Source organism: Pleurodeles waltl, chromosome 4_2 (assembly GCF_031143425.1).
Source record: "Pleurodeles waltl isolate 20211129_DDA chromosome 4_2, aPleWal1.hap1.20221129, whole genome shotgun sequence".
In the NCBI taxonomy this organism is placed as follows: domain Eukaryota; kingdom Metazoa; phylum Chordata; class Amphibia; order Caudata; family Salamandridae; genus Pleurodeles; species Pleurodeles waltl.
In genome coordinates, this window is record NC_090443.1 from 43,154,790 (window position 1) to 43,178,919 (window position 24,130).

Here is a 24,130-nt window from a genome sequence, read left to right on the forward strand (position 1 = left end):
TTGACCCATTGGTATTGGAATGCTTTCCATGAACAGTGGTAGCAAGGTGTCGTTTCAATAAACAGAGACCAGTGAGTGTGTATGTGTTGCGGGTTTTCTCCTTAAGAATGCAGACTCTAGTCTTGATACGAAGAGCCTTCCCTCGCCTTCCTTTCTCCTTAGATCTAAAAGTAATCAAGTAAGTTATTGCAATGAAAACAATTATAATGTCTGAATGGAGCGTCAGATGTCACCAAGAGACCGCCTGGGGGGGCAAATGATGCAACCAACTGAGGGAAATTTTAAAAATTAATCGCAGGAGACAGTCGAACAGCGGGCTGATTTGAAGAACGTGTAGCTGCTAAAACAGATTTATTAAATCAGGTCCCTAGAAGCAGTTAACAGAAAAATATAAAACAGAACACTAAAAAGATCACCGTCACGAACAGGATTCGAACCTGTGCGGGGAAACCCCATTGGATTTCGAGTCCAACGCCTTAACCACTCGGCCACCGTGACTGACGAGACAAATCTATTGACGATCCTCCAACAAGGTATACACATGACCATACAGTCATCTGAGTGTGAACGACAGCTGTCTGCGCTCTTTACTGTCATGTTACACTAGAAGTGGCAATGCAAGCAGAACAGAGAGAGATTTGATTCTGTTCTTTGGTCTCCAGTCGATGAACTACGAGGCGTGGAAGAGGAAATAGAAAGAAAAGATGGATATTTTAATATTGAGAACACCATCCAAGATGGCACCCAGATCAGACTTTAAGCGAAGTGCACCAAAGAAGAACGGCTATAATACGAATAAATACAAAATACAGAAGACACGCATACGTTTCGTAGAAATGCACGGCAGCATAATGTTTCGAAAAGAAGAAAACAGGGTACAATAATACGAATACAGTGTTATTTAAAAAAGAAACTAGATAGCTGGAAATAGTTGACAGGCGCGCAGTCTAGTATTGGAAGACCAAGATGTCCTAGAAACAGAAGACGGACGGCGCTGCAGACGCGGCTGCCTTGTCTACCGGTAGGTGGCAATACTTACCCAGCGGCTAGGCCCAGGCACCGGGCTCGCGCTGCCGCCTCTACCCGCCAGGTGTCGTTGTGGCCCGGCCGCGCTTGGTAGAAGATGGCGGTGCGGAAGAAGGACGGCGGCCCAAATGTGAAGTATTATGAGGCCTCGGACACCGTGTGCCTCTTCGACAACGCGCGCCTCTGGCTGGGCAAGAACTGCAAGAAGGTGGGGCGCATAGTAGTGATGGGATAGAACGGGAAGAAGCAGGGGACTGGAAGAGCAAAGGGTTGCTCCGGGACAGGAGACACCAGATGGTTGTGCAGTTACTAGGGGAACAGGGTAACAGTCTCGGACGTCTGAAAGACCTTCTCCCAAAAAATGAACCTTTGGGAGTCTCCCGGAGGAATCCTCCTAAAAAAGCCTTTGTGTTTCTCGTGCACACTCCACCCTTTCTTTCTCTAGCATATTCAATTGCCTGTTTTCTTAAAAACACCCTCCACTTTGCTCTAAGCCCTCCTTTTCTTTTCATCTACCCACCATCCCTTATTTCTTCCCTTACTCAGCCATCCACCTGCACCCCTTTATTATTTTTACTCCACTCCTTTTAAATAGTCACTACTCTTGTGCCCCCCCCCCCCCCCTCACTCATTTTCAATTTGGCCAGCCCGTGTTTTCGTCTTCTCTCCATTCACTTCACACATTTTCCCATTGTTACTACTCATCACCTGCATACGCTCTCTTAATGTGTAATTATCTGGTCCTGAAGACTGCAGAATCATTGTACAAACCGCTCTGCAGATGTTCTGTTCTCCTGTTTTGAAGATTGCAGGTTCATAATCTGCACCCCCCCATGTTATGTCTCGAATTGTAGTTCTGCATATTTGAAGATTGACTTACAAAGTTCAGTTCTCCTGATGTTATTTTTTCTGATTCTGACGATTGTACAATAGCAACCTGATATCGGCGTGTGGTATTGATGCCACGATCTGTGGTTCTAAAGAGTAAAACATGGGAATCTTATTCCGCGTGTGTTCTTTTGATGCTTGCATCTTTGATATTTTTGGATGTTAAGTTTCTTATAATCAGAATGTGCTATCCCAGTGTTTGTTTCTGAAGATTAGAGATCGAATTCTCCCTTGCGCTACGCATTATTTTAGAATATCGAATGATAAGAATCTGATTCTAACATCCTCCTCCGAGGAGTCCTAGGTTTTGCACAGTGTAACGTTTTTATCATTCACATGACGAATCTGAGTCCAGTACGTGCTCTCTTCATGTACAATTCTTTGTATCCGAAGCTGGACAAATAACGATGTCGCTACAGCTTGTTATAGCGATGTGCAATTCTCTGGTCTTGAATATTGTTGGATGTAAACGTAATTTCAGTTTGTGCTCTACAAATAATTAATTCAATGGGTCAGAAGATTGCTGGCTAAAACTCTGTATCCTGCGTGTGCTGTCCTGATGTACAATTCTCTGGTTCCGAAGATGGGGTGTTAAGCGTCTGATCTCAGCATGCGCGTCCCAATGTTTAATTTCCACTGTGCAAAGACTGCGGGATAGTAATTGGTATTCTGCATTCATTTGCATTATATCCTGTTGTGAGGTTCTAAAATATTCAGGATAGGGTTCAGGATCATTCTCAAAATATGTGCTTTCTGTTTCTGAGCATTGCTGGATATGATTCAAATCTAGGACGTTTGTGTGAGAGATGCAGCTCTCTGTATCTAAGAATGCCAGATAAAGGTAGATATCTGAAACATTTTTCTGTTCTCTTGATGTGCATTTTTAGTTCTGAAGATTGAAGGGTAGGATTCAGAATTCAAATTTTGCTGTCCAGATGTTGACTGTGGTTCTGAAGATTGTATGGTTAGACTTGGAATGTGTTCCCAGAATTTCGTTTCCAGATGTTGTGTTCATCAAGAGACAATGTGTCTGATTACGACCTTGGCGGATGGGATACTCCGTCACAAACAGGACGGATATCCCATCCGCTGTATTACAAGTTTGTTTATATCCTATGGAACTTGTAAAATGGCAGCTGGGATATCCCATCCGCCAAGGTTGTAATTAGGCCCATTGTGTTGAAACTAGATTACCATTCTGCAGTCTTTAGGACCAGAGAATGGAACATCGAGAAAGTATATCACGGAATCTGATTTGTGTCCTGCATTCTTCAAAACCTCTGATTGGAACATTGAGAGAACACATTAAACAAGGATGCCTATCTGACGATTGCCGAAGGTGAACCTGAGTACTGCTGTTTTCTTTTGATTGAGAATATCTCTTGTCACCGTGATTTCCAGGTGTGCATCCAATTCCTGCATGTTCTTACAATGTATAATTGTGTTTGCGGCCTGTTGTTTATGAGATAACCATCCATCTTAGAGTGTCAGCAGATTCTGTTCTGCTCTTACAAATTTCAGTGTCTACTTGTAATTCAGCATAAGCCATATACCAATTTTGGCTGTCAACCTACACCCTTTCAAAAGTGTTGAGAACTTCTCTCATGAGAGCTCTAACTGAGTTGCTGTGTGGGTGAGAGTGACTTGTGTGAGACCTCACGGCGATACAGTAACTTTCTGTGTTGCTGGAAGTCTGTGCACCTCCCTTCTGACTCTGGATGATACATATCTGCAGACGCTCTGCATATGACGCTACCTACTTTTGAACAGCATTTTGGTGCTTACAGTAGAAGCAGTCTCTTTTTATTTTACTCCTTCCTGAATTTGTCCTCTATGGTGTAAAGGCTTGTAGCACTCTGTCATGGGGAAGTAATTCGTAATAATAAAGCAGCCCCACCCCAATTGACACCTTGAAAAATATATATCTAACAAAGAGGAAGAAAGAAGAGTTTACGAGGGCCATATCTTCTCCCAATGCATATAGTTCATAACCAATATAGATCAGGCATTCTATATCTATAATCTATGTTTATTGAATCTCTTCGGATCCTCATTTGACTTCTCTCACTCCCTACATTTAGACTCCGCATGTTTGGTAGAAAGGCCTCTCAGACACAGTTTCTGTGGCTTGCTTCCTCCATTGACTCTTGACCCAGTTGACAGATGTCAGTGGTTGCTCTCAACTTTGTCTGAGGGACTTCCTTGATCTTTTAATCTGAGCAATCTTGTACAACAGAAGGTTAAATTACTTATTGGGATGTCCAGTACACTGCATGTTTTATTCATAGGTCCCTCGCTAAAGTTAAAAAGTACGAAGAGTGCACATCGACTCTTGGAGGTGGTTAGTGCTCCAGCATCACAATATGTGGTCTTCATAAATCAACCAGTCTCTGACATGCTGGTCAGCCGACTAAAGCAGTCACCAGATGAGCTTAGTCAAAAAACTCATAGGGGTAGAGAGGAAAAGCTGTTCTTATGGTCAAACTTTAATTAAAAACAAAACGTCTGACAGTTTTACCTGCCACGGTCCTTGCCTCCATATGTAGCTCACCTGGGGTTAATTACCAGATTCATTTGAGTCCAACCTCTTGTATGCATGAATGTATACATGCTCTTGTGTGTATGTAATGTTTTAACATGAACCACGGCTGGGTTCGCACTAGAACTCATTAGGGAACTTTCAGATCCCGAGGATGGCTGGTTAGTTGACCTGTATAGCAGTGAATGGCTTTAACATGCAGACAATATATTATGACACTAAGCAATAACTACCTCCAAACATCACTCTGTACTCTTTGTACTTTTTAACTTTACCGGAGCATCCATGAATAAAACATGCAGTATGGAACATTCCACTGGGTAATTTTCAGATCAAGAGCTTCCTCAGAAGCGGTCAAGCCCATCCAGTGACATCGCTTAACTGTATAGGGATTCTATGATGAAGCGTGTCACGGAAACCCTGTGTGGGTAGAGGAGATCCTTTTTAATTAAACATTGGATTCTGAAAGTAGGAAATGAGAGAAATCAAATTAGGACTGGAAGAGATTCCATAAACATAGATTGTACATATGAGGCCTTATCTCTTTTGGCTATGAACCTTGTAAAATGTACCTACTTCTCTGCATCCTTGGGATCTCTGTGGCATCTTTTGTGTTATCATATGCCTTATATTTTTGTTTAGAACAGCCTTTGATAATTTGTTGTGTTTCCTCCTGTTTTCTAGTATACTCAGGCTGAGCCTCCCACCAACAAGTCTCTGTCCAGTTTGGTGGTGCAACTGCTGCAGTTCCAAGAAGAGGTGTTTGGAAAACATGTCAGTAACGCCCCGCTCACTAAACTGCCGGTAAGTCATCTTCCAACTTTTTTGCAACTTGCGTTACCTGTGCATGGTCTGCTCCCCCTCCAGTGTAATAGATCACTTGCCATCGCACTGCCATCATCCCATCTCACACTTTCGCTCCCCTCACTCTTGTTGTTATCCATTGTGATCTGGCTGAGTGGTGGCTATAGAAAGGGGGTTCTGGTGATACAAAAGCCATGCAATTTGGTGAGACAGGTGTCTGAAAGTGTGAACAAAGGTGACAGACAGTCGAATTTGTTTTACCTGTGTGTAGGGGGGAGGAGACTACATGTGGGCATGTTAGGAAGTCATTGAGGGAGCACTTAATGTCTCTTGCCGCAGCGCTGCACCTAGAAACAATATTGGGTGTAGGGAGTGTTTCATGTTGGGAAGTCATAGCTCGTAGTGGTCCAGTTTAGTTGAAGTGGGAGGTGTGTAGAATTGGTGTGTGGTAGTATATGTGGATTGGTGTATGGTGGGTAGAAGTGGTGGATGTGACACTTGGGTGTGGTGGGATGGATAAGAGTGTGAGTATTAGTGGTTGGCTTGGTGGATGGGCTGTATCTCCTTCTTGACTATACTATTCCCTGTTTTGCAGATAAAATGTTTCCTGGATTTTAAGTCAGGTGGTGCTCTCTGCCATATTCTCGCCGCAGCCTATAAATTCAAAAGTGATCAAGGATGGTGAGTCCCTAGCTCTTCCCTGTATCCCACCATCTTGTGTTCTTTTTGATGCGGTTACAGCCATGCTTTAGGTACTAAACTGTTCTATGTGACATGCCCTTGGCTCCCCTCTTTTCTTCTCGCTTCTAACATGGTGCGACTGCTAGTCATTAATTGTGACCTTTTTTTTGCATTTGGTTGCTCATTGTAGACTTAACTGCAGTTTTGGAAGTTATTCCAAAACATTGTTTGTTGCCCAATCTCTGCACTGATGCATAACTCACTGCATTTGATTCAACAGCAAGAACAGTAATACTGGAGTTTTCCCGTAGATTATTGTTTCCAACCCTCACCAGCTGTGGTGCAGTTAACACTCTTCTAATCACGCAAAATCCACATAGTTCATCATGTCCAGCCAACAGCGGTGAAGCAGTTATTATCATTGCTCACATTATTAGGATCCTCTGTATTATTTTGACCAACACAGGTACTCTGTTCAGGAACGGTTGAGTCAAGCGGAGGATGAGAATGGCAAGCAAAAAGTTGTACAGCTGAGACTCCCAAAGTAGGCACCACCTGCATTACTTTGTAACACATGGACTGAATTACTGTGCCTATCAGAAAATGTACGACCTTCCATGGTCCTCTTTCATTTTTGGATTCAAATGTCAAGGACAAATCAAATCAAATCAAATCAAATCATTAACATTTATAAAGCGCGCTACTCACCCGTGCGGGTCTCAAGGCGCTAGGGGGGAAAGGGGGGGTTATCGCTGCTCGAACAGCCAAGTCTTTAGGAGTCTCCGGAAAGCGGAGTGGTCCTGGGTGGTCCTGAGGCTGGTGGGGAGGGAGTTCCAGGTCTTGGCCGCCAGGAAGGAGAAAGATCTCCCACCCGCCGTGGAGCGGCGGGTGCGAGGGACGGCAGCAAGTGCGAGGCCAGCGGAGCGGAGGGGGCGGGTGGGGACGTAGAAGCTGAGGCGTCTGTTGAGGTATTCCGGTCCCTTGTTGTGGAGGGCTTTGTGTGCGTGGGTGAGAAGACGGAAGGTGATCCTTTTGCTGACTGGGAGCCAATGCAGGTGTCTCAGGTGTGCGGAGATGTGGCTGTTGCGGGGTACGTCGAGGATGAGGCGGGCCGAGGCGTTTTGGATGCGTTGCAGGCGGTTTTGGAGTTTGGCGGTGGTCCCGGCGTAGAGGGTGTTGCCGTAGTCCAGGCGACTCGTGACAAGGGCGTGGGTCACGGTTTTTCTGGTGTCGGCGGGGATCCAGCGGAAGATCTTGCGGAGCATGCGGAGAGTGAGGAAGCAGGCGGAGGACACGGCGTTGACTTGCTTGGTCATGGTGAGAAGAGGGTCCAAGATGAAGCCGAGGTTGCGGGCGTGGTCTGCGGGGGTCGGTGCGGTGCCGAGGGCCGTGGGCCACCAGGAGTCGTCCCAGGCGGACGGGGTGTTGCCGAGGATGAGGACTTCCGTTTTTTCAGAGTTCAGCTTTAGGCGGCTGAGCCTCATCCAATCTGCGACGTCCTTCATACCCTCTTGTAGGTTGGTCTTGGCGCTGGCGGGGTCCTTGGTGAGGGAGAGTACAAGTTGGGTGTCGTCGGCGTAGGAGGTGATGATGATGTCGTGCTTGCGTACGATGTCGGCGAGGGGGCTCATGTAGACATTGAAGAGTGTCGGGCTGAGCGATGAGCCTTGAGGTACGCCGCAGATGATCTTGGTGGGTTCTGAGCGAAACGGAGGGAGGTAAACTCTTTGGGAGCGGTTAGCGAGGAAGGAGGCGATCCAGTCCAGGGCCTGGCCTTGGATCCCGGTGGAGCGTAGGCGGGTGATTAGGGTGCGGTGACAGACGGTGTCAAAGGCAGCCGAGAGGTCGAGGAGAATGAGGGCGACTGTTTCACCGTTGTCCATCAGGGTTCTGACAGAGCTCGGTAAGATGTATTGTGGTATGGTGCAGCGTAATAGTCAAAACTGGATTTGAAATTCAATATGTAAGGTACACCTTACAGATATTCTAGAGGTCAGAGAGAATATTGAGCTATAGACATATGACTTGGCTGATGTTGTCCTATGCCATGTTGTTTGTGTTGGTTCAGATACTAGTTAGTTTCGTCCAAGCTACTGACATAACATTTTGATCACCAAAGCTGAACAGTGGTAAAATGGTTGGTTATCTTTACAATAACCCTGAGTTCCTGCTAGCTTGTGGGCCCAGAATCTCCGTTATGTTTTTCTCAAATGTAATTGCTGTGGGGTCCAAAAATCTCTGAATAATTAAATCAGTATGCCAAAACTATTGGAAGAATGAATAACTGGAGGGCAACAGGTAAGAAAAAGGGGGTTAAGGTTAATACTAACTGGAAAATGTCATTTAAGAGAAAGGCTTAACAATAAAAATGGATAGATGGGCATTGATAAAGGCGGGTATGGTAGATAAGTGGGAAGTGGCAGAAAGAAAGTAAAGAAAAAAACAAGCTTGAAAGGAAAAATTAAGGGGAAATGGTAAAAAATAAAGAAGGTGTTATAGGGCCTACCTTTTAAATAAATTGAAATATTGCACAACTAAAATGCACCACAAATTGAACTAATATTTTCCAAGTTATTTAGAAAATTTCCTGAAATGAATCACTTGTGGTTAATGTCGAAATTAATAATGTTTTTGAGACAAGCACATGTAACTCCAAGGCTCTAAAGCTTTGTGATATCTTCTGAGAGGATAACTGTTTCGGATCGATGCACAGTTAACTTAAGTCTCTGCAGTCATTCTGGTGCTGGACAAAATTGTAGACGCAAACTAGGGGGCTCTGAAGCATTCACACTATCCCTTGTTGAGTCTCCGCAAGAGGACAGATAAACGTCTCTGCTGCACTGAGTGGACCCAGGCTTTTGGCAGACCATTTTGTCGGAGCTCAAGAAAGTGTTGGATCCTGACTCTGCGTGTAAGCTGCATTGTCCAGAGAGGGTAGCAGTCTGAGTAAACGGAGCCATGTACTCCGATGGGAATTTGACCCTCATGGTCCAAGCTAGGAATCATTAAGAAGCCTCTGCTGATAGTGTGTGCCGAAGTTGCACTACAAAGAAAGGTCTGAGAATTGGCACCTTCCCAGCACAGCAAATGGGCCTGGGGGACAGATTAACATCATTCTCACAGTTCTAGGTATACCCATTAAAACGTGCAGCTTTAATTTTAGCTTTAAACAGATTGACTTAAAATCATGTATATTCACTTACCGTTGTTATGTCTTCATATTTTTATGGGGTCATTCCATTGTACATTAAGGGTGGGTTCCACATACCATATATGAGCTGCATCCCGGTAGCAGTGCATTTAGGGAAGGAATTTAGTACAGGCACTGGGGAGGCAGATATACTGTTGACATTAGTAGTGAGTCTGGTATAGCTAAAGTGTTTTTGAGGTATGGCAGGATATCCCTTTCTGACAGGTGACTCCACTCAGCCTGGCCTGCTCAAAACAGTCATGTGATATCTCAGGTAATAAGAAATACATTGTTATTCCTCATGTATTTTTATGTGGAACAAATAAACTTTAATTTTAAAACACCTGTAGTTTTTTAAATAAAGTATGATTTTGTGCAGCTAAAATGATCCTCTTTGGAGCAGTTAGTAAATTATCAATGGCCCTGCTTGTGATGTACTACTGATGAGTCAAAGATCTGAAAATAGTAATAGGACACTACAGGTGGGAGCTAGTGTAGACACCTGTCCCATACTCCCTATTTTTGGATGAAAAACTGACCAACACATGAATTATCCCTTGTAATGCTTTCATCAGAAGTCCATTAGTTTTCCTTTCAGTGGAAACTTAGGGCCTGATTTAGATCCTGGCGGAGGGATTACTCTGTCACAAATGTGACGGATATACAGTCCGCTGTATTACATTCTCCATAGGGTATTATGAGATTGTAATACAGTGGAGGGGATATCCGTTGGTTTGTGACGGAGTAATCTCCTCTGCCAGGACGATCTCAGTCAGGCCCTTAATCTTGGAACAATCAGATAACAGTGAATTTATTTGGGCCTTCGAAAAATGCAGGCCTCCAGTTACTGTGTTCCATTTGTAACCCAAAATTGATTCATAATTAAAAGCGGTTGCTGAGATTACAGAGTGATGCAACCGTATGAGGCTTCACTTTTGTATGCACTCATAAATGTCAGGCTTTGGCTTACATAGCCCAGCAATCATGATAATTCGAAAATAATCTGAGGAAGTGATGTGCGCAGCCAAGGAAATGAGGAGCGTAGAGCAAATGAGAAGTTGCTGTAAGAAGCTGAGGAGTCGATGGAAGGTGAGCAGATGATGAACTAGGGCCCACCCATTACTGCATTTTAATCTTGACTTCAACAACCTTTTCTTTTCAAGTGCTACAACTCGCAGTTAGCTCTCCCACTGCATCTCAAAACTGACTTTCTACACTTCATGCCTTTTTATTGCTGGGGCCGCCCACAGCTCCTATAGTTCACCTCCATCTTGAAATTTCAAGAGCCCTCATACAGGGTCTTCGACTACTCTGCTTTTAATATTTTTGTTTCTCCTGAAATTAAACGTGTTGGCTGTGCTGAGCTGGTGGATGGTTTTCTGAAGTGGGCAGATGTTGATATTATTAATGAAGCATCTTTATAAACCCTGATTGAGAGCAAAAAGAAATCCTTGTCTTCTCTCCTACAATCCATACACACTACTGTTCTTAGCCTGTCACCTTTTACCTGGAATCAGAATTCTAGAGTTGCAATCGTTTGGTTAAGGTTTGTTGTGCTTTGTGTGTAATGGCTGCTGGACTTGTGGCCTCCCTGATTGACATTGTCACACTTGACCTTTCTGCTATATGTTCTCACAGACACCCTCTCCACAATTACTGTATGTACCACACATGGTCACACATGCACTTTGTGCTGTAGAGCATGAAGCGTGCACTCTTTACTTCTCATCACTTGTGACCATCCTTTTGTACAAAGCCTTTCTGCTTCACATCACCATAAACAAGCCTGTACTATACATAGTCTTACTGATGACCTCCCTGGAGTAACTACCTTCTGCTCAACAACTTAAAACAAGCTTAAAATCTTTGGCTGTACCAAGACACTGAATTTAACCTCTCTTTTTGCTGTTGATATTTTTGTGCTTGTTTATTACATATGGGTTTACATTTTGATGCAGAATAACTTTGGACTCTTGAAGTCATCAGCGGTTGTTTTAATCAAATTTATAAATTAAGGCGCATACCCCTCAGTTATCTCCTGAACAGAGTTATGGTAGTCAGCAAAACCATTAACGTGCAGTTAAATTATTGCAATTATCTCTATGCTGGTCTCCAACTACCAGTTTTGTAGGCTGCAGAGGGCTCGACATACTGCAGTATGACTTGAGAGGCTCACTGAAAGAGACCATGGAACTGCTGTCTGGCACTGCATGAAAAGGTTCAATTTAAATTGTTTTGTTTTTTTATGTATTTAGTTGCCTGGAGAATACCAAATCTAAAAGTCCACACTTATCCCTCTGAAAGAAAACTGCTTATCAGTAATCGTGATCACCTCTCCTCAAATTATCTTGGCGGTGTAGGGCTTTCTCCTTTCAAAGTCTTCACCGTTGGAATACACTCCCAAATAGAATTTGTCAATGTCAGTCCAAGCAAATTTTCCAAAAGATGCTGAATACGTCACTGTTCTGGGCTACAGATGATATTTTAGTCCTTTGCCAAGAGGTCTCAGTCCCAAGGCAATGTGCATTTTGTATGCAGAGTTCAGTTTCAGTTTGGTACTTCTTACGCAAGACTGTGTGCTGTTCATCATTACTTTAGACCTCCATGCTGTACATTGGCTTACACAACTCATTTTCTCTTTAAGGAGGAGGTTCGATTTCCAGAATCCATCACGAATGGATCGCAACGTGGAAATGTTCATGACCATTGAGAAGTCCCTGGTACAAGTATGTACTGGAGTCTACACTCTACCATAATGTCACTTCCTTCCACCTTAGCTTCTCAGCACTTCCCTCATCTCTGCTACCTCTTACCCGCTATGCCCATCCTCTTTTCTGCTCTTACCTCCTAACCCTATCATCATGCTATCTCCTTTCTTCCCCTGTATCCACTCCAGCTACCTTGCCTCTTGCTTTCCTGTCTATTCTCTGCTTCCTCCTCAATCCCCTACCTCATTACCACATCCAGCTATTTTACCTGTACTCTCTATCGGCTACCTCATCTCTACTCTCGGCTGCGTCTCACTTGCCCCTTATCTCCTATCGCAAATTTCCTACCCGCTGTCTTACCTCAATCTCCTTTTATGTCTGAATCATGCCATCTCACTTTGCTACTTGAGCTCCGCTCTGTCTCCTTACCTCCTCTTCATACAACTGTATCTCTCTTCTCTATTTCCTACTTCTCTATGCACGTTTTTCCTCACTCCACCACATCTTAATGTACCATTCATGCTCTGTCCCCCCCACTTGCTCATTACTGCTCCTTCAACTTCATTCCCTTATTCAGTACCTCTCCTGCTCTTTCAGTTGCATCATCCTTGCTTATTTCTAGCATTTTTATGGTGTTTTGTCACTGTTGAAGTGAAATGCAAGTGGATTTTGCAACATGATGAATTATTCAGAGATATTTTAAACAAACAAAACCAGTCATGACGAACGGTTGAATGTTTGTCTCTCCAGAACAACTGCTTGTCACGGCCAAACATTTACCTACACCCAGAAATTGAGGCCAAACAGCTCACCAAATTGAAGGACATTGTGAAGCGTCACCAGGTAATGCATTTTGTACTATATTCATTTGTTTAAATTGTACAGCTCACAATTATCCCGAAAAGAGGCGATGTCCAAAAAGCATCATATTTGTTCAGAATATATTACATTTTGAAGACCACGCGAAACGTCAAGGGATTGGGTTGGGCATTCACATTTTGGGGGGAAGACTTCCAGTGCTTGATAGCAAGGAAATAAAAGGGCAACCACCCTATCATGGCTTGCCTGTTTTTTGTGAGGCAGAGGAGTCTCACAGACTTACAGCAAAGAACTCTGGAAGGACTGTAGGGGACATGTTGTGGTTTCAGGCAAACGGGACCTTTTTCATTAATGATATTCTAGCATTTGAAAAGGGAATCTGGTCCCTTGCTGAGGTGTTATAAAACTGAAGCTTTGAAGGGCAGAGTAAGTAGAAGACCAACAACTGTGATTTTACAGTTTAGAGATGGCTGAAAAGATATAAAGGAATCCACAGTTACAACGTAGTGGCCCAGATTAATTTAATGTGACAAAATAAACTCAGACGTGTTAAGATCGATTTTCAGCATTTTGAGGTACTGAAAGCAGACAGAGGTAACCTTGCTGAAAAGTAATGGATCTGGGGGGGAAAGAAATCACAATTATGAACATATTAAACTGAAATGGGAGCTGAAACCAGATCAGGTCTTTAGATGTGTGACCAGCTTACAACCATACCTCTTCATCCATTTGTCTGCTAACGTGTCATACACATTTTGCTTCCACTCATCACAGTATACAGCATTGGACAGTCAGTCCACCTCAGACATTCGCTTACCTGACTCAGTGATGGCATTCTGCTCCTGCACAAGGTAACCCTTTTCAGTGCCAGGCTCTACTGGGACATCATGAGCCTATTTTATTTTTTTTCCTTTTGTTTAGTTTTTAGGTCGAGCACACAAGCGCTTTGGCCCTTTCTATGTATTGCGGTCTTATTACCATGCCCATCACTTTCACTCGTTCCTGATCTTGCCTTTCAAAAATCACTTGATGTCATTGGTAAATGCTTTACGTTTGTCCCACCTAGAGGCCGTTTTTGTGTCACCTTGCAGCCTGCTCCTGTTACATGGATTGTTGCAGGATTGCCGATATACTTCAGCATGGGCAAACTTTTTAGTTTGTATCTCCCCTTTGTGCTAGGTTGCGGCCATGGCACTCCCAGCTCGAACAGGCACAAGAGCTTGAAGTTGATCGGCGGTTTTGGAGCGCTGGTCACCTCGTTCACAGTTACCTAATCAGAGTCCTTTTTGTGGCTCTCCCCAAACAAATGATTGACGCCACCACCATTCATTTCAGGTTGCCTTTACCTCTGCAGACAGCAGCTGATGCTGTAGGGACCGTCTCCAAATGTTTATTTTGTTTTTAATTGGTTTTACGCTTTTTTTTTTTTTTTGCCCACACCTAAAAATATTATCTATTTTGTTTTCTTTTAAGTGAGCGCGCAGACCATCGGCTCCAAGCAGTTTGATTATAACTCCTCCTACATGAAGTGGCAAGTAGGAGCTCTGACTCGCACAGACTGTTTCCGCAAGGCGTAGGCATCTGCTCTCGATTCGAGTACTGTGAGTTGTAGTTTTATGTTTCATAGAAATAAGAGATAATCTATGGGACTCGTTGACACCGTAAAATAAAATAAAATGGTGAAAACACCACTAGCGCATTTGAAAGAAAAAGCATACTAGAGTAACAAAACCAATTATGGTCTTGTTAATTTTGATTTAGCGTTAGTGTGTCACCTCAAGAACCTGTATATTGCTACTAATTAAAATTAGTGATACCGTGTTCGCAGATGATAATAGCTGTGACCAAACGAAATGAGGCGGAAGTGTGTCTTCTGGCTTCGAAGGCACAAAACCCAGAGTTCAGATCTTAGTTACTGCACACAGGCAAAGCGTCTTACCTGACAGTTCTCCAGTGCGGGTGGGCACAGAGTGCTTAGAAGCGGAACAATCACAGAATTCAGCACTCTATATATAAAAAAAACATTTTTACAGCTTTTGAGCTGCGGTTAGAGGAATGCCTCATCCAATTGCATTTCGCACTTAATCACGTTTCTCCTCTACAGAGCATCGCCTGAAACCCATTGCCGTACGGGTGATGACGGCATCGTTTTTTTTCCTTGTTAAGGTCGACAGACTGGAAGCACCCAGTAAAACTCAAGCTGTTCCGGAACAAAGCTTTCTAAAATAGTTGTCCACAGGGCACCTGTGTATTTCTCAAGATATACATAGCGGACCTGGGGGAAAACATGGATGTTGCAGTGACTTGTCAGCTAAAATGTGAAGTCCTCATTTACTTTGATGTGTGCGTTCTATTTTACGCTCCTTTTTTTCTTGCCCTCGGCGGCATGCCTCATTAAGTAGTAATTTGATATCTGTTGTGTTCCTGTGAACAGTCAGACGGTAAAGCTGGTGTCTTTTTCTCCTGCTAGCTGTTTCGCTTTGTACTGTAGGGCATTGTTGTCACTGATAACGCTTTACAAATCCTGATTTACGCGCTCGAAAAGCCCGCTCTGTTGTGCGTTTCACGAGGCATACACTTCCACTCATATTTATTGCAAATTTGTTTGTGGAGTAGCACTTTGCATATCTTTTTATTCACCATAAAGGGTACACAGTAGTCCGATGTCTGGCGCATACTTTCTTCTTTGTATAGATTTGGCATGACGCTACATGACCGTTGATGCTTATAAAAGGACCAACAGAGCTGTGGCAAAGTAATTTGTATGTTCAGCTTCCATCCTCAGGCACCAGTGTGTCAAATCTCCAGTGTGCAATACTCCGCCTGTCTAATTGCCGGGCAACGACCATTTTATATGCATGCAGACGTGATAACCATCACGCCTGTATGCATATAAACGTGATGCCCTCAGACAAACCTTCTCGACACTAAAATAGTAAATGCACAACTCCTTAGGTCTCACCTACGAGTCTGCACATGCTGCCTGGTTCTGAATGACCTATTGTGCAGTTAAAATAGGCATACAGACCGCTCATTCCTTCCATTGATTGGCTTCATTGTCATTTGCTTATTTCTTATTCAATGACTTACCTTCCTTTTCTTGTGTTAGTCCCTCCCCTGGAACATCTTCTCTTTTGCCATCCTTTTGATTTGCCGACTTGTATCCTTCCACTTCCGAACTTAGGGGACTACTTTATTCTTTTTGGTAAAGCACTTCATCAGAGTCCATGTGTTTTCCCAGCTCTCTGCCGCGTGTGATTCTACCTCCCACAGAAAACCTGCCTCTATCCCTGCGCTGTGTTGGTCGCATCCTTCATATACTTCTCCCTCCCCTCCCACTCCCCATGTTGCTCTCTCCCTTGTGTTCTTCTAGCTCTCTTTCATGTGCTTCTTACCCTGCCAAACTTCTCTACTCCTTACAGTGAGTGCTCTTTCTGTCCAGGCCATCCCTGGGTCCCCACACTAGGTTGGGGGGAACCCCAAAATAATAATATGAAAAAATATAATAAATGGCAATATTTTCAACTTTAGCTGCAGACAGAGGAAAAAGACAACTGGAAGTGCTTTAGTTATATGCAGGGCCACTGGAATTATCTGTCAGAGAGGTCCAAATTATGCGGCAGGGTTGACCAATTTATAGGGCAAGAAAAGTCCATTAATGCATTTACAACACCAGTGGTTGCAACTCAAGCAAGTGCGACACATATTGCATTGCAGATGCTTGTTTAGCCTTTGAGTAGAGTCTGGTACTCCCCCCCCTCCCCCCCCCCCCCAGCTCTACTATATTGCCATCACGTTTGAGAGTGATTTGAGTGTCATCTGAATAAACCCCAATGGAGAGACTAAATGAACAAATAAGATGGATTTGTGAAGCTACAAGACAGTTGAAAAGTATGGGCCTCAGAGAAGAAAAAACAAGTAATCGGCTTGCAGGGAGAGCTGATTAGGAAAGAGTAGCATAACCTTGTACGACCAGATTGTAGGGGAGAAATGTAGTTTTTAGTAGCATTCTAGTGCTTGAATAGAAAGGTGAGGGCCGCTGTTACTATGCCGGTAGTAGTCTTTCATTTATTTATTCACTGTAGAGGTAATGAATGGGGCCCGCATGGTAGGGGCAGCACGTCTGTGGGGAGGCTTTGTGATTGTTATTAACTAATTTAGAAACAAGTTACTGCAGAGGGATATTTTACAACAGTGCATGGGTGCAAGTGAATGACACGGTACAGTAGTGAAAGGACTGTACAAGGAACCTCAGGAGGAGAAGAAGAGTTGGGTGCAGCATTGTAGGAGCCTGGCACGTGGCTCCCAAGGTATAGAAGGGAGCTAGGTACAGTAAAGTATTGTGATGCACTGCAAGGTGCTTTAACAGTAAGGCAGATCAGTTATAGCTTCATGTTGACAGTGCATACGTCATGAATGGGGGGTGCTGGTTATGATCCAGCAACTTAAGGTCAAAAGACGGTGGGAGGGTGGCAGGTGATAGAATTTCAGAGGGATTGTATAGGGAGCAGTTAAAACATTGCAGGGGCTTTGAAGCGGACCAAGTAGAAGTTGGTGAAGAGGTACAGCTTTGCAGGAACAGTGCAAGTTCACTGTGCTAGGTTCAGAGATTTAGTGACCCTTTTAAGTGGCACTAAGGCAGAGAAGAACTTAAATATATCATTACGGGGCAGTAAAAGTCACCAAGGATGAAGATGACCATTGTACAGCAATACAGTAAGGCGACACTGAAGCCAAAAGTGGAACAGTTAGGTACAACAACGCAGGACATCAAGGTGGACATATGAGGTTGTCGTGGGCGCTGTGTGGATCCCGCACAAACAGTGCACCAAGTGCAGTGAAATGCGGTTGTTCTCTGCGCCCATGATTTAAGTGGTTTAAATAAAGTAGTAGGGGCTAGTCCTTCAGTGCTGCATTACATACTAGTAAAGAGTAAGGGCAGGGCCGAACAGACATAACTTTGCATATTAATGCTCTTAGGAGTAAGCAAGATTCACTCTTCTTGTAGGGATCCAAATCTCGCATCTGTCCCTTCTGTAGTTTTTCAGTAAGATGGTTAGTTGCAGAGATAAACATTTGAGGGGGCAGGTCACACTTGTTTTAGTGTTTTTGTAGTATGTTTATTTACTGTGACTACTTTAATATCAATCTATTACTAAAATCTTTACTTTGGCATGTGTCTTGCAACGTAAATGGTGCTGTCTCAAGGTGAAATTCAATAGTCTATCAATGTAGCAAGTTGATATTGTTCGTCCTAGAATACGCAGCTATAAAAATGAAATAAAATAGATAACATTGTCTGTCCTATTTTACAAATATCTTCTTTCGTTGCAACAATTAGTTTGTTCTAGCTCTTTGCTAGCTGCAGTCTTATGTGCCTTTTATTGCTTTGCATTACGTTTGTGGTGCAAAGATTCTAACTGAAATTGGTCCCAAGCTCAAAAAGAATTTAGTCTTTAGCCTCAGTGCTGCACTTATTTTTCTTAATCCAAACTCGTTTAAAAGTTATGGTTCTAATTTATTTCTCTTTAGCTGCTGAGCCTCTTTAATGAGATACAGCCAGATCGTTCTCAGTGCGGCTTAACTTTTAAATAATTATTAGTTTGTGGCCTGCTTGTTTGTCATTCCTGCAAGTTAACTTTACTTCCAGTGCTTTTGCGTGTTCAGGCAGAGAGAAAATGTACCTCTGCTTTTGTTCGCGTATTGACTCGTCAGTGTTTTTTAAAACAAAAATGAGAAAGTCATGCTTTTAGTTGTTTCCCTTCTGAAGACAAAATAAAAGTGAATACATGAAAAAATATTTACAGGAATTTACATCATGAATGTATTTTTTTGAACCAAATTTTGATCTGTCTTGTATATCAAACACGTTCGAGGAACTAGGGCTTGTAAATAAAGTAAAAGCCCTTGATTTCCTGTTTCCTGTTTCCTATTTAGCAACCTGTCCCTCTGTCTGTGTCATAGCTTACATTCACCTTGTAATTAACAAAGTTTTGTTCTTTGGATTTTTATATTGTGACAGTTTCTTTTGTTAAACAAGCCTAAGTATCATATCAGTTATTTGAAGAAGACACCCATTGTGACATCAGTCCATTTTGTGCTGATGTCAGTGTAATAAACCATTGTACTTGTTTTCTTAAGTGTGGTTACCAGTCACTATCTTGGCTGTTCAGCAGAATGCTTATTGGCAAAAAAATGACGGAGCATTTTGTGTTAGGATGCCTTTCTGTCTAATATTGTGCCAGCAGTGACTTTTTAACATTAACTTTGAGGGATTGAAGCTGCTTCTATAGCTTGTCTTTCAGTAACGTGAAGTCTGAATACATTATTTCACAGGGACCTCCTTACACGTAAATAAGTTTTGTTTTACTGTGGTGGACTACCGCCTACTGTTGAAGAATGAAGGCATGTCCATGCATTTTGAAGTGTTGCATCGTAGTAGTATTTGGATACCTTATCAGATGTATCTGCAGATGCAAGTGTGTTAGATTCATCTAGATCTTTATCACACAGTGCCAGAGTAAAATTAATCGTATGAGATATCCATCAATTTCAAGTTATACCGTGAAGTGATTATGTACCTGTTTATTTGCTACTGATTACACTAGGAATTTGCGACCCAACAGATCCTACTGTTAGCCTCATTGTGGAATAACTATCATTAAGGTATACCCAACTGTTTGGAAATTGTACTGCACATTAATCATGATATTAGTAAGGGCCTGTCTATGCTTTCGTGTATTGAGGCTTTTGTTTTTCATTTTATGCATTGTTCTTCTCGTTGTACTGTTTAATTTCCTGTAAATGAAAAAAATATATATTTTGTATTGCACCTGACTGAGTGCATTATTTTGCAGCAACTTTATAAGCTCTACATAATGTTTATCAGTTTGTGTTTTGCAATCTATGCAAGTCTTTTAAGTGTAAACCTGGTTGCTGATAGATAAACACATTTCTTAGCTTTCATTATTTGTTTCATAGATTTTCTTTAAGATTTTGCATTTCACTATAAAGTAGACTCCGCATTACTGTTGATATTTTATATGCTGTGAACAGTCTCAGAATATGGCACTTTTTACAAAGAATGTTGTAAATGTTGTGATAGTTTATCGAAAATCATGCTAATTTTTGTCAGTACATGAAAAATTTACAGAGTTTGCTAATTAATTTAATTCACTTTTGTCGTGTTGGCTCTCATTTTAACAATGAGACTTCTGAATTTGAGCGCAGCACCACCGGATTGTGGGGAACTTAGTCCAATTCCACGCCGTATGACAACTGTCGGCCTAACCCTTCCGGACAGCTAGCAGTACCTAGGAGTGGAGGTGATTTGTGGCAGCCATGCGCATGACATTCTGATTTCTCAGAGAAATCATGGTGGAACAGATCTTACCCTTTTGTCTCGGTTACATTTGTCTCGCACATGGAAAGACAAACAGAAGCAGGAATTGGTTCAATGAATTTTATTGAATCAACTGCATTCAAGACAAAAAGGCATGTACTCCAATAATAAGGATAATGAAACATGATAATAGCAGAGCAGTGACAAAAGAAGTGAAACATAAGAAAAGTCCCACCGTAGTCACAGTGCTAGGTTTTAGAATTCCTACATGCACCACTAAAGTGCTATACTGGAGCACAGCAGTGTTGGCCCTAATCCGCCTTTCAGGACCCATGAAAAAAACCCCATCCCGATATCTGAATATGGTAGTAACAAAGAGGGATGATTGTCTACTGAGAGTCTTCTCCCATGTAGGCGGAAAAGATATCTAGTCTCAGCAGACAGCTGCAATGAAGCAAACAACATGCATTGGCAACTTCTGGCTGGAATTTCCCTCTAACATAAAGGGGGCAGAGAGGTGTTTTATAATAAAACATCTGGGGTTATAAGAGAACTGCCCTAACGTAAAAACACACGTTTCCATGAAATGACAGAGAATATGATGTTCTACTTTGTACCAACAACATTATCGGGTAGAGCCTTAAGCAAAGCACAGAGCAAAAATGTTTTGTTAAGAATTGAAAACTATTCCTAGGCAAAGCCAGCAACAGATAAAAGAATAAAAACATCGCCACAAGCTGAAGCTCTTGCTAAAATAATAAAATGAATTATTTTCTAGGCTAAAGGGCACAAGCTGCAGGCCAATGGCTAAAATAATGTGCCCATAAAATGGTGCTAAAATAACCTCACAACAGTTTTCTCACATGATAACATACAGGATGTTTGTCAAATCTCTGCATACTGTCTTCTATTTTTGAATTGTGTCAGTAGAATTGTTGCAATTTCTCTCGATTCCATGAAATTCTCCTTCGAGTGTATTTTGTTTTTGAACTTGTGGGATGAAACCCTTGACATATAAGACAGCATCTACACTTGTTTATTTACAAAATATAGGAGTTTCAAGTTTTTGTTGTAATCAAAATTATGTGCCCAAAATGTGTTTTTTTTTGTTTTTTGTTGTTTTTTGGTGATTAATTTTATGTTATCGCTTTATGGACCTTTTTGCATTATCGAAGATGTTTGTTTGCTCTTTTGTTCAATTGCCAAATCATAAGAATTTCATCAGCGAACTACATCTGCATGAGTGCAACCCTAATTGTTTGTTTTGAGAGAGGTAGTTGGATACTGAACGGTGGGTAAGAAAGGTTTATGTATGCAAGCATTATTTGTAGCTATCTGACAAGGCTACAAATTGTGTTTTTTAGGGAACTATAACAGAGGACAAAAGTACGGCCTCTCATGTGGTGGTGCCAGCTCCCAGTGCCCTCGAAGAAGGTGAGTCCTACTCTTTGTTTTACACCATGTCCGAGTTTGATGTTACCCTCTTGATTCTTGCTATCCAATCGCCTGTCTTGGATTTCTCACACTTCTTTCAGACCTCCTGTACATTGTATACTATCCTCCTTCATGAGTAGTGGAAGAGATATGGTCTGTGCAGTTTTACTTGTCATGTCTTGGCTGTGAATTGCAGACTTTGGAGTCAGATAAACATTTCCTGGTAGATGTTGACTTGAAATACACAGGTTACCCTATTTTCTACTTTGCTCATTGTTGGTGGGGAGGGGTCACCTTATGCACTTCCTATCTCTTAACAGGTTGACATAGTTGAAAGATGTGCAGAGTTCCTTTCTAAAACTGATAGAACCAGCTTCTTGTATTTGGATTTGATCATGGTATGTTTAAAATGTAAAACACTACAATATATTGTCTAACACTGTTATTGTAAACCATTACCAAATGAAGCAATTAGAACACTTAAAGGTATTTATACTTTGCTTGTCTTCCTAAGATCATATTTAGCAAAGACATTATAGCGCAGCGGTGAGCATGCATACTTCCATTTGCTAGTTGTGCCATATTGCCATCTTCATCATCCACAACTAGTGACAACCAACCTGGCAAAAATGTGCTTTCTACTTTATACAAGAATTAAGTTAGCAATCCGTAACATTCAATTTCCACTGTGGTATTTCTGCTTGGACACTACTTTGCCTTTTTTCAAAATCTGTTGTTACTGATTTAAATACGTACAAAGAAACATTTATGCACATACATTTCAAATGGTTTTTATATTACAATATTATGTACATTCCTCAAATCTTTATTTGTTACATGTTTGCAAGTTTATGCCAAATGAAGCACAAGGGGCCGGCCGCAAGCATTAGCAAATAGTGCAGTTGACCAGAGAACTGAATCTTCTGATTCCTTAAATGTGCTTTGTATACTGATTAGGTAATGTATAGCAATTTAACACAAAAAACACCAAGCACAGGAACAGTTCCCCGATGACTAAGGAAGGGTCTGTCTGTCATCTTGTTCAGATTTATGGAGTTTTACATTTTTCTTAGATATAGTGCCTAGGGGTCTCGACTTAGTGAATGGGCGATGATTGTTACGTCCTATATGTAACAAGGGACTTGGTTAATGACTATTAATGGATTAAAGCAGTGGACATCCCATTCCCCCGCCAACTGTCTGGCCCCTGAAGCCAGTCACCATTAGAGTGGAATGGGCCCATTGAAGACCGAGGCCACCTCATTCATTTAACGGGGTTGAGTCACCCATTGCCACACACTATTCCCAAGCTCTGGTGATTGGGAATTTACATAGGGCTCGGGCTTCCTTTCAGTATAATGCAGAGCTTTTGCTTCCGCAAAGCCCTTGGCTGCCACTTCCCATTGTTTTTTCTGCAGTACAGACCGGGACTTCCAGGCATTCTGATATTCTGTTTTGCTACTATTAACAATAGATCTGCAAATTTGGTTCCCGGTTTGTCCTGCTGTGGGTGAGGTGCGGGCCAAGTGAAACCTGTCTGTGGCATGGTGTGGGTATCTTTCCAAATTAACATGAGTAATAAACCCCTGGCTCCAAGCCTAAAACAAGGCTATAAGTGGGAAATTTCACATCATATGGTAAAAGTGAGCTGAATCAAGTTAACCTGTTGTTGCATGCATCTTTTAGAAAGTTGCTACTCTGTTGCTGCAGTTTTTCAACGGCCATTTGCTGGTGCTGTCCACGAGACAGACTTCTGGGCGCTTGGGTAGATGTATAAACAGCTACCAGGACAGCTAACAATAGAGGCTTGCTGTTGTAGGAGATGCTTCCTTCTCCTGAAGGAAGCCACATGGGGTGTTAGCCCAAGAGGGGATGCTGTTTTGTTCTGGTAGACATGTTGGCGTCTGGGACAGAGGGGGGGGAAACACTGACCAAACCGGTTTTCCAGTGGGCGTGTAGCCCACAGGGGGCCAAACCTGTAGGGCGGACTACCAATCTCAAAAGTACAAGAGGGATTCTGCCATCTTGAGAGTGGGCAGAATGGAGCTTTCTTGGAGAGCTGGATGCAGCACTTCACAGGAAGTTGTCATCAGGGGGGAGGAACGTAGTAACCCATTGGATAGTAACTGTGACCTTCTCTGAGGTCACTTTCTGGGCATAAAAAAGGCACCCCTGGCACCCAGAACTCATATCTCGCTCGACTGGAAGAAGAGGACAGAAGGTCTCCCCTGCTGACCCTGAAACAGGCAAAAAAGAGGCGGCACCGAAGTTGGCCTGCACCTGCTGCTTCTTGGGCTAGCGAAGGAAAAGACTGTTGGCTGTGTCCTGCTAGTAGAGAAGTCGTCCCCAGAACCCAGCTTGGCATGGCGATTCCAAGATTCAGTTGGCTGACTTCATGTTCGAAGCACAGGCTCACAAAAGCTGAAGAATACTGCTAGGGCGAGTTGGTGGCCCAGTTCGCTTTATTGCCACTCCTCGCCACTGTGCAGCCCAAGGAACCAGGACCCAAGAGTTGGACCCAAGTCTCTGGACCTGGAAGAGTCGTCTAAGTGCAGCTCGGAGCCCAGGAGAGTTATTGCCAAAAGAAGCAATCCACTGTGCCAGGGGACTCTAGCCCAGTGGTGGCTGGACTTTTGCTGACTCGGAGAATGCTTCGTAGGACATTGACCCCCCTGTGGCTAGAATCACCTCACCTGGAC

The 24,130-nt window shown here is 42.7% G+C and overlaps 1 protein-coding gene and 1 non-coding gene across 7 annotated transcripts in view; one reads left to right on the top strand and one right to left on the bottom strand.

The window, feature by feature from the left end:
- Positions 1-416: 416 nt before the first annotated feature.
- On the bottom strand, positions 417-498 carry TRNAS-CGA (transfer RNA serine (anticodon CGA)). Its single transcript has one exon. It is a non-coding gene; the product is annotated as a tRNA-Ser (tRNA).
- Positions 499-1,030: 532 nt separating this feature from the next.
- SMARCC2 (SWI/SNF related BAF chromatin remodeling complex subunit C2) overlaps positions 1,031-24,130 on the top strand; it is a 494,788-nt gene continuing 471,688 nt past the window's right edge. For all 6 annotated transcript variants that reach the window (XM_069230569.1, XM_069230570.1, XM_069230565.1 and 3 more), the window contains exons 1-6: positions 1,031-1,234; positions 5,138-5,257; positions 5,853-5,938; positions 11,773-11,854; positions 12,587-12,679; positions 21,362-21,431. In XM_069230569.1, coding sequence (XP_069086670.1) covers positions 1,124-1,234; positions 5,138-5,257; positions 5,853-5,938; positions 11,773-11,854; positions 12,587-12,679; positions 21,362-21,431 — 562 coding nt within the window. In that variant the 5' untranslated portion in view covers positions 1,031-1,123. The remainder of the gene's footprint in view (positions 1,235-5,137; positions 5,258-5,852; positions 5,939-11,772; positions 11,855-12,586; positions 12,680-21,361; positions 21,432-24,130) is intronic.